This window comes from Theropithecus gelada, chromosome 15 (assembly GCF_003255815.1).
Source record: "Theropithecus gelada isolate Dixy chromosome 15, Tgel_1.0, whole genome shotgun sequence".
NCBI lineage: Eukaryota > Metazoa > Chordata > Mammalia > Primates > Cercopithecidae > Theropithecus > Theropithecus gelada.
In genome coordinates, this window is record NC_037683.1 from 14,128,958 (window position 1) to 14,143,898 (window position 14,941).

General features: G+C 40.5%; 1 protein-coding gene across 2 annotated transcripts in view; it reads left to right on the forward strand.

Annotated features, from left to right (window-relative positions):
• The window catches only part of SCAI (suppressor of cancer cell invasion), a 191,699-nt gene that overhangs the window by 160,723 nt on the left and 16,035 nt on the right, over window positions 1–14,941 (forward strand). For both annotated transcript variants that reach the window (XM_025359040.1, XM_025359039.1), the window contains 3 exons: window positions 9,792–9,864; window positions 14,362–14,535; window positions 14,736–14,836. In XM_025359040.1, coding sequence (XP_025214825.1) covers window positions 9,792–9,864; window positions 14,362–14,535; window positions 14,736–14,836 — 348 coding nt within the window. The remainder of the gene's footprint in view (window positions 1–9,791; window positions 9,865–14,361; window positions 14,536–14,735; window positions 14,837–14,941) is intronic.

Sequence of the window (14,941 nt, forward strand, 5' to 3'; positions counted from 1 at the left end):
CAGGATGGTCTCTATCTCCTGACCTTGTGCTCCGCCTGCCGTGGCCTCCCAAAGTACTGGGATTACAGGCATGAGCCACTGCGCCCAGCTGCTCCATTGCCCTTTTTATAGTTTCTTATTTTCAAGTGTATTTCTTATTTCTTCAAACTTAATAAGCATACTTACTATTTGTTATCTATATTATATTTTCTATAATCATACATGAAATCAGAATTTCTTCTTTTTTCTTTTTTTTTTTTTAATTGAGACAGTTTCACTCTTGTTGCCCAGGCTGGAGTACAGTGGCGTGATCTCGGCTCACTACAACCTCCGCCTCCCAGGTTCAAGCAGTTCTCCTGCCTCAGCCTCCCAAGTAGCTAGGATTACAGGCATGTGCCACCACACCTGGCTAATTTTGTATTTTTAGTAGAGAAGGGGTTTCTCCATGTTGGTCAGGGTGGCCTCAAACTCCCAACCTCAGGTGATCCACCCGCCTCTGCCTCCCAAAGTTCTGGGATTACAGGCTTGAGCCACCGCGCCCGGCCTGAAATCGGATTTTCTATGTGAAATCCGATTTTGCTGTTTGAGATACCCTTTGCTGTTTTTGCGCCCCTGTATGCTTGATTATTTTTGACTATGTTTCTTATTATCCTTAAAAATTACTTGTATGAAGTTCATAGAGCCCTAGGATGAGAATACCTTTATGCTGAGAGGGTCTGCATTGATTTATGCCAGACACCCGGAGGCACTAATAGTTTGGGATCACCTAGATGATAGAAATTTGGGCTGCAACTATGCATGAGGGCTGGCTTACACTGACAGCCCTCAGGAACTAATTTTTGTTTTCTTTTGTTTTCTGCTCAGCATCAAGAAAAAATTTTTTGCAGTCCCATGTGGAGTGATCATGGAGGGGAGAGGAAGTGTCGAGTTTGGTTTTCGTTAATCCTTATACTGACAGTATAGCCCTTTAGGATTCCAGGTTAAAGGGTGTAACCTTTTACGATTCCAATTTAAAGGCTGTAGCCTTTAGGATTCCAGTTTAATGCAGGGCGAGTTTTCTGTTAGATTCTCATCTTGGACAGATGCTGAGCTGTGATATTTGTCCCCTTTTCCAGATGAGATCTTCAAAACCCAAATTCAAGTTGCTAGATTGATTCAGGGCAAGAGTTCTGGAATCTGTGTGTCCTCTCAGTCTCCTCTACAGGTTTTTCTGTATCTCTCTGCCCTTAATTAGTGAAGCGTCCTAGAGTTCAGTCCTTGTTCTTTTCTACCTATAGCTGACTTCTTGATGTTCTTAGCTGATTTTATGGCTTTGCTGTTTCTGCATTGACAACTTCCAGACCAGACCTCTCTCTCAAACTCAATTTGAATATTATCTACCTACTCCACATCTTTAGTTGTAATTTAGTTGGTAGAGTTGGCAAACTGAACATGCCCAAGACGGAATTCCTAGGCTCCTCCATATACAGCTTTCCCCATTTTAGTTCATGGCTACTATACTATTGTTGTTGCCCCAGCCAGAATCCTTGATTTCATACTTGACTCCTCCTCTTCTGACATCCAAGATCGATTTCAGGAAATCTTGTTGACTCTAATATGGATATCCAAGATCCTGTTACCTCCTCTGCCTCATCCTGGCTCATACCACCATCATCATTCACCTGAATTATTGCAGTAGCCTTCCAACGAGCCTTCCTCCTTCCTCGCTCTCCTATAAGTGTGCCTATAAGACAGATATGCCACCTTTCTACTCAAAATCACCAATAGCCTGTCATCTCACTCACAAGAAAGGCTTTATTTTTTCTGCTCACACATACCCTTCCCTCCCCAGCCTTCCAAAAACATCTCTGATCTTCTCTCTTCCCAGGCCCCTGATTGCTGAGTTCTCCTCAACCACACTGACCCCCTTGCTGTTCTTGAAACATATCAGGCAGTCATCTGCCCTAGATCTGTACATTCTTTTCCCTCTGCCTTGAATCCTCTTCCAAAGATACCTACATTATTCTTTAGGTGTTTGAGCAAATAACACCTTTTATAAGGCCATCCCTAATTGTCCTACTTAAAATTAGATGCCTCCCCAGTACTCCTTATCCACCTTTCTTACTTTATTTTTCTTAATAATCGTAACAGTTAACTTCTCCATAGTGACTAGTAGCATGCACTATTCTAAGCACTTTATGTGTATACATTTAATTCCTGCACAATACAGTGTGTTGCTTTTATTGTTCTCATTTTACTGATAAGAAAACCAAGGCACAGATAAAGGTTAAATTTGCCCAAGATCACACAGATAGTGGGTGGCCAAGTTGGAATGTAAGACAATGGACTGTGAAACCTGTGCTATTAACTATGTGCTATGCTTCCATATATAGCACTTGTCACCCTGTTAGTTTACTGTGGGTCACAAGCTACCATTTCTCCATCCCCCACCCAACTGTGAGCTCCAGGCCAGGCATGGTGGCTCACACCTGTATTCCCAGCACTTTGGGATGCTGAGGCAGGTGGATTGCCTGAGGTCAGGAGTTCAAGACCAGCCTGACCAACATGGTGAAACCCCATCTCTACTAAAAATATAATAATTAGCCGGGTGTAGTGGCACATGCCTGTAATCCCAGCTAGTAGGGAGGCTGAGGCAGGGAGAGTTGCTTGAACCTGGGAGGTGGAGGTTGCAATGAGCTGAGATCTCCACTGCCCTCCAGCCTGGGTGACAGAGTGAGACATCATCTCAAAAAATAAAAATAAAAACATACATACATAAATGTCAGCTCCAGAAGATAGAGTTTTTTCTGTTTTGTTTACTGTTGTATCTCTAGCACCTGTAGCAGTGTCTACTTCTTAGGTCTATGAGTATTTGTTGAAGAAGAGAATAAGAGATCTTTAAAAAGAACATTATATACTGTTTTAAGCAAATGCTTTTTTTTTTTTTTTTTTTTAAGAGACAGGTTTTCATTCTGTCACCCAGGCTGGAGTGCATGGAGTGCAGTGGTACAATCATAGCTCACTGCAGCCTCAAACTCCTGGGCTCAAGCGATCCTCTCCTGCCTCAGCCTCCTGAGTACTAGGACTACAGAAACATGCCACCACACCTGGCTAATTTTTAAATTTTGTGTAGAGATAGGGTTTTCCTTGTTGTCCAGGCTAGTCTTGAGCTCCTTGCGGTAAGCGATTCTCCCACCTTGGTCTTCCGAAGTGCTGGGATTATGAGCCACCATGCCCAGCTAGTGAATACATTTTAAACGTCAGTTAAAGAAATAATTTCCTAGGCAAAAGATTGAATGGCTGTATGAAAGAAGTCTGAAAAGCCCTATCAGTGGCTAGAAATAGAAGAAAGTTATCAAAATTATTTCCTTTTCCCCACAAGAAAGGCCTCTAGCCCTTCTGGGATTACCAATAATTTTTTTTTTTTTTTTGAGACAGAGTATCACTCTGTTTCCCAGGCTGGGATGCAGTGAGGTGATCTCAGCTCACTGCAACCTCTGCCTTCTGGGTTCAAGTGAGTCTTCTGCCTTAGCCTCCCAAATAGCTGGGATTACAGGTGAGTTTCACCACGCCTGGCTAATTTTTTTTTTTATTTTTTATTTTTTTAGTAGAGACGGGATTTCACCATGTTGGCCAGGCTGGTCTCGAACTCCTGATCTCAGGTGATCCACCCCGCCTCGGCCTCCCAAAATGCTGGGATTACAGGCATGAGCCACTGTGCCCAGCCCAATAATACTTTGAAACTTTTAGAGTCAGATATACAATTTAGGGCAATGAAAAAGATCAGCACTATCCAATTCATTCTGTAATAGGCCGCAGAATACTTGTATGGCTTTGGTCACGTCTTTGATCTTTTCTGAGCTACTTTTTCCTTCTCTAGAAAATAAGTTGTGAATGCTGATCTCACGAGATTGTTGTGATTGCAGATTAGGATCTATGAAGCCTAGTAGTTTCTGGAAAATAGCACTCAGTAAATGATAGGAATTTTATCACAATGATACTGTTTCCAGACAAAATTAGCACACACGAAAGAAAACTTTACCCCAACTTAGTTTATCGATATAGAGTAGAAGAATTTAAATAAAATACTAGCCAATAGACTTATTAATAGAATCATCTATCAAAAGAGTTTATCTGAATCATGCATGAAGGTTAGGTATAGGAAAATCAGGCCAGGTGCGGTGTCTCGTGTCTGTAATCCCAGCACTTTGGGAGCATGAGGCACGAGGATTAGGAACTCTAGAGGCCAAGAGTTCAAGACCAGCCTGAGCAATATAGCAAGACCCCATCTATAAAATGAAAAACTAGTTGAATGTGGTGCCACGTCTGTGCAATGCTCGCTACTTAGGAGGCTGGGGCAGGAGGATTGCTTGAGTTCAGAAGATAAACACTGCAGTGAGCTATGATCACACCACTGTACTCCTGCCTAGGTTACAGAGCAAGACCCTGACTCAAAAAAAAAAAAAAAAAAAAAAAATTCATACTATAAACTATGTTGATAGGATAAATAAGACAATCACATGCTTTCGTAACAGTCATTTAGTAAAATCTAATAAAACTCATTGCCTGTTCTTAACTAAAGCACTTGAACCTATGATGAAGAGCTTCTGTATTAAATAGCCAACTTTGTACTTAGAGAAACACTAAAAGTATGTTTAATTAAAATAAGCAAGAAAAAGAGAATGCCTGTTACTATCATTATGATACAGTATTACTTTTGTCCCAACTAGAAATTCGTAACATTCCCCAAATAAAACAGTAACAAAGTGGTTCAGATTAGTAAAAGAGGACACAAAACAGTAAATATTGGAAAGAATGAGATGAAAATCACTAGTTGCAGATGGTGTGATTTTATATTTAGAAAATCAAGAGGAATCACAGAAAAGCTACTAATATGAATATAAATTCATCACAGTGGTTGGTTAGATATAGGACAAACATACAAAACTCAATAGCAACTTTATAATGAGCTATGTCTGGTTAAAATTTATTCATTTGTATATATTTGCTATAATTTTTCTTATTAGATCAGAACAGAGTAAAGTCACATGTAAAGCACCTTAAACTATTTCTCAGGCCTAAAATTTAATTATAATCTGATAGAAGGTATTCGTGTATTTGTGTCAGAGGTCTCCAAGGTGATTCCCAGGTTCAGTGATTTCCTAGGAAGACTCACAGGACTCGGCATATAGTCATACTCACTGCTAAGATTTAATACAGTAAAAGAATACAGAGCAAAATGAGCAAAAGAAAAAGATATGTGGGGTGAGTTTGGAGAAAACCAAGTACAAACTTCCAGGGACCCTCTTCCAGCGGAGTCACACAGGATACACTTAATTGCCCAACCAACAAGTTGTGACAGCATGGATTAAATATTACCTACCAGGGAAGCTTATTAGGAACTCAGTAACCAGGGTTTTTATTGGGAACTGATCTTGTGGGCACTCTCTGCCTGACTCTTAACAAAATGCTTGACTCCCAGAAGACAGGCAGGTGTTCAGTATAAACCATCTTGTTTGCACATTCTAGGGAGAGCGAGCCACTCTTTATCAGTTCTGCTAATGGTAGGAATTGTCACCAAAACTAAGTTCCCAGAAGCCAGCCAGGGGCCAACCCAATAAGCAAAGCTTCCGAAGGATGGCAGTCTGGCTTGCTTTGCTAACTCTTCTCTGCACAGTATTATTGAAGAAAAAAAAAAAAAAAGTCGGGAGAGAAGTTGTTTAGCAAGGTGTACAAAGAAAAAGGAGACCTTGAGAAAAAAATAATAGCAATGTCCATTTTAGCCCTATCCAGGAGGAAAAGCGATATGGCCATCTTTAGGGATCTGTAGTGCAGAAAATGCCTCAATCTGTCTTATCAAAAGAATCAGTCAATTTACTCCCTTTGTGTTTGGATTACAAGATACTTCTAATTTATCTGAATTATTTGCTTAATATTTTTAGTACTGGTATAACATTCACAAAGTCACAGAATCAAAAATTCCAAGAAGGCATATTGTGAAATCTCTTCCTGCCACTTAGTCCCAATGTGCTAAGTTCCTATCTCTCCTATAGATAGTCACTGTTACCTGTTTCTTATCCTTTTAGAATGAAATTGTAAATGGATATACAAACTAAAACAAATAGTCTTTTTTTTTTTTTTTTTTTTTTTTTTTTGAGATGGAGTCTCACTCTGTTGCCCAGGCTAGGGTATAGTAGTATGATCTTGGCTCACTGCAACCTCCACCTCCTGGGTTCCAGCAGTTCTCCTGCCTCAGCCTCCCTAGTAGCTGGGATTACAAGCACACACCACCACGCCCAGCTAATATTTGTATTTTTAGTAGAGACGAGGTTTCACCATGTTGGCCAGGTTGGCTCGAACTCCTGACCTCAAGTGATCTGCCTGCCCTTGGCCTCCCAAAGTGCTGGGATTACAGGCATGAGACACCATGCCCAGTCAACAAATAGTCTTTAGTTTTCTTAGTTATATAAATAGTAGTAACATCTTATACCACATTGCACCATATCTTTTTTCATTTAATAAGAAGTATTGAGGCTGGGCCTGGTGGCTCACACTTGTAATCCTAGCACTTTGGGAGGCTGAAGACGGGCTGATCACTTGAGGTCAGGAGTTCAAGACCAGCCTGGTCAATATGGCAAACCCCCGTCTCTACTAAAAACACAAAACTTAGCCAGGCACAATGACATTCTCCTGTAATCCTAGCTACTCAGGAGGCTGGGGCACAAGAATCACTTGGGCAGCGGAGGTTGCCGTGAGCCGAGAGGTGGAGGTTGCACTCTAGCCTGGGCGACAGAGTGAAACTCTGTTTCAAAAAAAAAAAGAAAAAAAGTGTTGGAGGCCTTTCATACCTGTTCATAAAGAACTTCTTCATTCTTTTTTATAGCTACTGCTTATTCCATTGTATTATTGTAGCATAATTTATTATACCAATCCTGTATTGCTGGTCATTTGGTTGTGTTATTTCCATTCCTTCACTATTACTAACAAGGCTTCGAGGAATAACTTAATACTTACGTAATTTTATTGGTTGCATAGTGTATCTGTAGGGAAAATTTCTAGTTTGGGAATTTCTGCATTAATGATATATGCATTTGAGTGTAATAGATGCTGCCAAATTAAATTGTCTTCTAAAGTGTTCATACCAATGTATACTCCTGTCACCTACATATGTGTATTTCCCCACATTCTTGCCAACAGTGTATATTCTCAAACTTTTAGAAATTTTGCTAAACTGATAGGTTAAAAATGGAATTTTTTTTTTTTTTTTTTTTTTTGAGATAGAGTCTTGCTCTGTAACCCAGGCTGGAGTGCAGTGGTGTGATCTTGGCTCCCTGCAGCCACCACCTCCCGGGTTCAAGTGACTCTCCTGCCTCAGCTTCCCAAGTAGCTGGAATTACAGGCATGCACTACCACGCCCGGCTAATTTTTATGTTTTTAGTGGAAACAGGGTTTCATCATGTTGGCCAAGCTGGTCTCCACTCCTGACCTCAGGTGATCTGCCCACCTTGGCCTCCCAAAGTCCTGGGATTACAGGTGTGAGCCAATGTGCCCGGCTGAGAGGCTCCTTCAATATTATGAGATTAATCCTTTGTAATGTGAGTTCCAGATGTTTTCTTTAGTTCATTATTTGACTTTTGATTTTGTTTATGCTGTGTTCTACCATTCATAAGCTTTTGATTTTTATGTAACTAGGTTTATCAATCATAGTTAATCAAAACAGGAAAGTCTAGGTCAAAAAAATAATTACTATGTTTTCTTTCACCACTTTTATTGTTTAATTTTTTACATTTACATTTTTTATATATTTGGAATTTGTCCTAATGTGTGGTGTGAAGTATGGAGCCAACTTTCTTTCATATGGCTATTCAGTTTTTCCAACCAATCTGAGGTGTCATTATTGTCATGTATACATAAGTCCTGAATGTTTTGGAGTCTAATTCTGGACTTTTCATTCTTTTCCATTGATTTTCTGCCTACTCTTATACCAGCACCACTTTAATTACTGAGGTTTTTCTTTTGTTTTGTTTTTTGTTTTGAGACAGGGTCTCGCTCTGTTGCCCAGGGTGGTGTGCAGTGGCACAATCACAGCTCGTTGTAGCCTAGACCTCCCTGGCTCAAGTGACTCTCTCACCTCAACCTCCCAAGCAGCTGGGACTGCAAGCATGTATTACCACATTTGGCTAATTTTTCTATTCTCTGTAGAGTCGGGGTGTCACTATTTTGCCCAGGCTGGTCTCAAACTCCTGGGCTCAAGTGATTCTCCCACCTCCCAAAGAGCTGGGATTATAGGCGTGAGCCACTGTGCCTGGCCTTACTGAGGTGTGAAGTATGTTTCAATATCTGATGAGTCTAGTTCCCCCTCTGCTGTTTTTCAGAGTTCTCTTGGGTAATCCAATTTCTCCATATGAACTTTACAATTACTTTTTTCAGTTGTAGGAAAAAAAGACTGTGACTATTTTTATTGAGGTTGGTTTAAATTTTAATAAGTTAGTGTAATGACATTTTATAATTGTTTTATCTCTGAGAACATAGTATGTCTTGGCTGGGCATGGTGGCTCATGCCTGTAATCCCAGCACTTTGGGAGGCTGACTGAGGTGGGTGGATCGCTTGAGCTCATGAGTTTAAGACCAGCCTGGGCAACATGGCGAAGTTCTGTCTCTACTAAAAATACAAAAATTAGCCAAATGTGGTGGCATGCACCTGTAGTCCTAGCTACTGGGGAGGCTGAGGCAGGAGAATTGCTTGAACCAGGGAGGCGGAGGTTACAGTGAGCTGAGATCGTGCCATTGCACTCCAGCCTGGGCGACAAGAGCGAGACTCAAAAAAAAAGAACATGGTATGTCTTCACATTTGCTCAAGTCTTCATTTTATCATTCAGGAGTATTTAAAAAATTTTTTTTGTTGTTTGATTTTTTATTTTTTACTAAGTTCACTCCTGGGAGTTTTATTTTTCTTGTTGCTTTACCACACAGCTTATGATTTTACTTCCCTTGTGGATATACCTTCAGGAAAAGGATATGATTATGCAGAGTACTTTAGTTTTCGTATCAGCTTGTTACTGTAAATCACACGTTGACATTCTGGTCTTTACGTCATTCCATGAGAGCAGTTATTATGACCCACAATAAGAGATGACACCAGGAATCAGGTTTTGGAGCTGAAAGCCAGATCCTGGATCTTGGAAAGTTCACCTTTATATATACCAACGTGTGTTGCTCGATGGAGTGGCCTCTTGGTATACAGCCAGATGACTTCTCCTTGCAAAAGTACAATCATGTTTATGCATTGTGTTTAAAAAAATCAATAGTTCACTCACTAAACTATTTCGATTGAGAGCCTTTAAGAAAGCCTATTATGGGCCAGGCGCGGTGGCTCACGCTGTAATCCCAGCGCTTTGGGAGGCCGAGGCGGGCAGATCATGAGGTCAGGAGATCGAGACCATCCTGGCTAACACGGTGAAACCCCGTCTCTACTAGAAATACAAAAAATTAGCCGGGCACGGTGGCGGGCGCCTGTAGTCCCAGCTACTCAGGAGGCTGAGGCAGGAGAATGGGGTGAACCTGGGAGGCGGAGCTTGCAGTGAGCGGAGATCGCGCCACTACACTCCAGCCTGGGCAATAGAGCGAGACTCCGTCTCAAAAAAAAAAAAAAAAAAAAAAGCCTATCATGCATGGTACTTATATATGAATGGCAGTCTCCTTAGCTGTTGCTGATGTTTCTGCATCTATTTATGAGTTTAAGGGCCCAATCTATTCACTAAAGATATACTTTGGAAAATTACTAAATAACTATCAAATCTTTAATGCAAGTTTTAAATTCTTATATATTACAGAATTTCACAAACTTGTTTGGACAACCACTAGTCTGCTTGCTTTCTCCTACAGCATATCCAAAAGCTTTACAAGGTATGTACCCTCATTGCCTGTTACAGCCATAGGTTGCAAATAAACACTATCTGCATTTTGAATAGTACTGATCTTTGTTTTTTCCTCCCATAATGATCGTATGTGGATTTATGATGTTTAATGTGGCAGGTGTCGCTCTGAAATATACCCAGAAGCCTTGCCAACAACCAGGATCCCTTAATGTGCTACCATTAGGCCTTGAGATAATTCATCCCTGAGAAAGAAGTGGTTTTGTTCCTTGCTGATGGGGAACTCATGATTTGTAAATTTTAAAATTTGTTTTACAGGTGTTTGTTTGCTGGTCATATCCATATAGCATGGTCTTCCTATATCTTTGCAGGCATGTTTTAAAAGATCCAAGGCATCTTTTAAGACTGTAAGATTGCTGGTCTAGGAAACTTCTCAGTCTATGCCTCAGAGTTAGGATAACGTAACTGGCACAACTTAAAGTGTTTCTTTTATTCACATTTTTGCCTTGTTTTAATTTTAAAATAAAAGAACCTCTTTTAAGTCTGCCAGAGAGACAGGTTAGTGTTTTGGCCATTTCTTCAATGGCTGAGAATTGAAAGACTTTTTGTCCTTAATAGTTTGTCTTTAATTAGTGACACATAAAATCTAATTCTAACTCCCAGTCATTTAGTAGGTAAAATACTAAACAACCTTAACACTGTTTTAGCAGTACTTGTCACTGTTTCACTATCTCCCTAACTGTGAATAGTGCTGATGTCTCTCTGTGGGAGATGGCATTTTACTGCTACTTCCCAGCCAGAAGTCCTGTCTGCTGACATAGTTTGACACAGGAAGTGATGGTCAGCATTTGAATGCCTGAGAGAAGCTGGAGGCTTTCACCGTTGTTTTAAGGTAAGTTCTGCTGTTTAACAGGGAAAAACATGTAGAAATATTAACTTCATGTATCCAAAAGTAAATTACTAAGGGATAGAACTTACCTTCAAACAACGGTAAAATTCTCCTGCTTTGAAGATTTTGTTATCCTGTTTCTTATCATTTCTGGAGGAATGTAATCTCTTTCAGTTACTCAACAGTACTTTCTGCTATCATTCTGTCCTATCATTACGTAGTTTTTAAATTTACATGGTCAAATGGGTTAATACCAAGATGATTTGGTCTGAAAGACTTCATTGTATAGAAGAGAAAAACACAGACTTTGGAGGCAAACTGACTGAATTTGAATCCCGACTCAGCCACTTACTCGCTGTGTGACCTTGGGAAATTATTCAGCCATTCTGTGCCTCAGTTTCTTCATCTATCAAATGGAAATAATAATAGTATCTACCTCATAGAATAGTGCTGGGTATGTAGTAACTACTCAATATGTGCTCTCATTATTATTATTATGCTTAGTTGTAATACATGTCCTTAACACATTTTGACCCAGTTTCTTATCTTTATGCTACAAAGGTTAGACCTCTAACACCTTAAATTAATTGTTCAATTACAAAAGCAGATTCAAAATTCTTTTGTGAGAAATGTTTTGGATTTATCCATAGGTATTATTGCTACTCACCTCTGCAAAAGGGGAGGGCCCTCCACGTGGGTGCAAAACTAGCTGATCAGTAAGCACTTTTGAGATCTAAAGCCTTTAGTTCTCTCATTAGCCAAGAGTTACTTCATTTATTCAACTTTGTTTTTTTTTTTTTTTTTGGAGACAGGGTCTCACTCTGTCACTCAGGCTGAAGTGCAGTTGTGTGATCACAGCTCACTTCAGCCTCTACCTCCTGGGCTAGGTGATCCTCCCACTTCAGCCTCCCAAATAGCTGGGACTACAGGTACACACTGCCACACCCAGCTAATTTCTGTATTTTTTTTGTAGGGACTGGGTCTCGCCATGTTGCCTAGGCTGGTCTCAAACTCCTGGGCTCAAGAGATCTGCCTGCCTTGGCCTCCCAGTGCTATTCAACATTTATTATCAGGTACTGTGCTAGGCACTGGAGATAGCACTGTGACCTGACAAGCACAGTTACATTCTTCACAGAGCCAAATGTCCTGTGGCAGACAGAGACAGCCTGATGGGCAGTTATTATAAGTGATTCACAGGAGGATGCATGCTAATGGATGAGGAACTCCTGACTAGCAGCACACTGAAGACGAGGGAAGGGTATGAGATAATGTCTAACGTGGACGTTAAGAACATGGAGAACTAGATGGGGGTGGGAAATGACTGAGCAAGAGTGTTCCAGCTGAGAATTTGCAGGTGCTGTGGCCATGAGATAAGACAGCTTAGGGAGCACGTAGAGAAATTTATTTTATTTTTTGAGATGGAGTCTTGCCCTGTCCCCCAGGCTAGATGCAGTGGCACAATCTCGGCTCACTGCAACCTCTGCCTCCCAAGTTCAAGCGATTCTCCTTGCCTCAGCCTCCCAAGTAGCTGGGATTACAGGCACTCACCACCACTCCCAGCTAATTTTGTTGTATTTTTAGTAGAGATGGGTTTTCACTATGTTGGCCAGGCTGGTCTCAAACTCCTGACCTCGTGATCCGCCCGCCTTGGCCTCCCAAAGTGCTGGGATTACAGGCGTGAGCCACCGTGCCTGGTCTACTTTTGTATTTTTACTGGAGACAGGGTTTCGCCATGTTGGCCAGGCTGGCCTCGAATGCTTGACCTCAAGTGGTCCGCCCACCTTGGCCTCCCAAAGTGCTGGAATTACAGGTGTGAGCCACCACCCCTGGCCGAGTACATAGAGAAATTAGTCATTCCTTCTAGCTAAAGGGTAGAGTTTGAGATTGTGTGATTGAATTATGAAAGAACTTCTAAGATTTGTTAAGTAATTTAAGTGGAAGACAATGGGATACAGGTTGAGCATCCTTAATCCTAAAATCTGAAATGCTCCAAAATTCAAAAGTTTGAGTATCAACACAACACTGAAAGTGAAAAATTCCACATATCAGTACTTAGTACAAAGTTTGTTTCATGTACAAAATTAATTAAAATATTCTATAAAGTTAACTTTAGGTTATGTGTATACGGTACATATTTTTTTTTTTTTTTTTTTTTGAGACAGAGTCTCGCTCTGTCGCCCAGGCTGGAGTGCAGTGGCGCGATCTCGGCTCACTGCAAGCTCCGCCTCCCGGGTTCACGCCATTCTCCTGCCTCAGCCTCCCGAGTAGCTGGGACTACAGGCGCCCACAACCGCGCCCGGCTAATTTTTTGTATTTTTAGTAGAGACGGGGTTTCACCGTGGTCTCGATCTCCTGACCTTGTGATCCGCCCGCCTCGGCCTCCCAAAGTGCTGGGATTACAGGCGTGAGCCACCGCGCCCGGCCACGGTACATATTAAACATGAATAAACTTCGTGTTTAGACTTGGGACCTGTCCCCAGGACATCTCATTATGTATATGCAAATATTCTAAATCCCAAAAAATCCAAAATCCAAAACACTTCTGGCCCCAAGCATTTTGGATAAGGGATACTCAACTTGTACTGTCAAAAGATTTAAACAGAAGAGTAGCATGAAAGAGCATTCAGTTAACCTCCTAGAGAATGAACTGGGGAGGGGCATGGATGAAAACAGGGAGATGGCTGGAGATAGCACAATGACTAGTAGCCGACTGCAAAGATACTAAGCCCATAGAACCAATAGGACTTTGTGATGGACTAGGTGTGGGGAGGGAAGGCAGGAATAGACTTCGTGGTTTCTGGCTGAGATGCTGGTAGAAATGACAATACTTGATGAGAAGCATATTTGTAGAGAACAAAAGGGGAAATAATTTACTTTGAGTTGTTGACCTGTTGAGTTTGAGGTGCCTTTGAGAGTTAGGTTGAATAGAGTAGCCTAGAGCAGCAGTACTTAAAAGAAATAGAGTGTGAGTCATTAAATTTTCTAGTACCTACATCAAAAACAGTAAAAAGAAACAGGTGAAATTAGTGTTAACAATGACGTTTTGTACTAAAGCTTTGAAATCCAGTGTGTATTTACTCATCTAGTCACATTTTGAGTATCTACCGCAGGACAGAGCGGTGCCAGACCTGTTAGGCTGCTGATAGAGAATTATAAATTCATAGGCATATAAATGGTAACTAAAATCATGGGAGTAAGAGCAGTCAGCAATGTATGGGGCCAAAGAAAGAAACCACTCGTATTTAAGGGATAGGAAGGGAAAGAGCAACTCAGAGAGAGCAACTCAGAGGAGAATAAAAAAGACCGGCATTTCTAACACTCATCAGAGAATTCTATCACAGATAACCCATCATCCAACACTTGCCATATTTGGATGAAATTTGTTAATTGAGGGCAAAAAATGGTAAGAAATATGTTCGTTTTCCATTTCTCTTAAGTTTGCTAGGCTCTTAAGTTTATTCAGCAGAAAGCAACATACCAACGTTTTTGTAGTTTCATGAAGAATCTGCTTTGTTGAATTATGATTTAATGAGATAGCTTTAGTTTTATATATTATCAGTATATTAAAATGTTCCTCATATGTATCTCTTATTTTTTGCAAAACTATTATCTATATATATAACATGTTTGTTATTACAGATCAATCTCAGCGAGGTAGCCTCTTCACTCTCTTTTTGAACAATCCTCTAATGGCCTTCCTATTTGTCTCTGGATTGTCAAGCATGCGCAGAGGCCTTTGGGAAAAGTGTCAAGAATATCTTCGGAAAATCAACCGTGATATTGCCCAGCTACTGACTCATTCACGTTCAATAGGTACCCTCCTAATCTAACTGCACATTTAACAGAATGTACTATAATGGCTTAAAATGGTCACTTACTTTAAATTGTTTGAATTTTTAAAGGTATGTGTCCCAGGCAGGAAAGTTGAGAAGGCTTTCCTGAAGTTTCCTTCCCCTTTGAAACACAATTTCCATTTAAGCATCTTTTTACTGTCACTTTTCTCCTCTTTGCAGATCAGGCATTTCTCCAGTTTTTTGGAGATGAATTTCTTCGCTTGCTCCTCACAAGATTTATCTTTTGTTCAGCCACCATGAGGATGCACAAGATTTTTCGGGTAGGCAAAGAACATTATTAAAGATGAATTTTATCATTTTAGGTATTTAAGAACATGTATTATATTTTACCTGTATAAAATAAGGTTATAATAAAATAATATTAT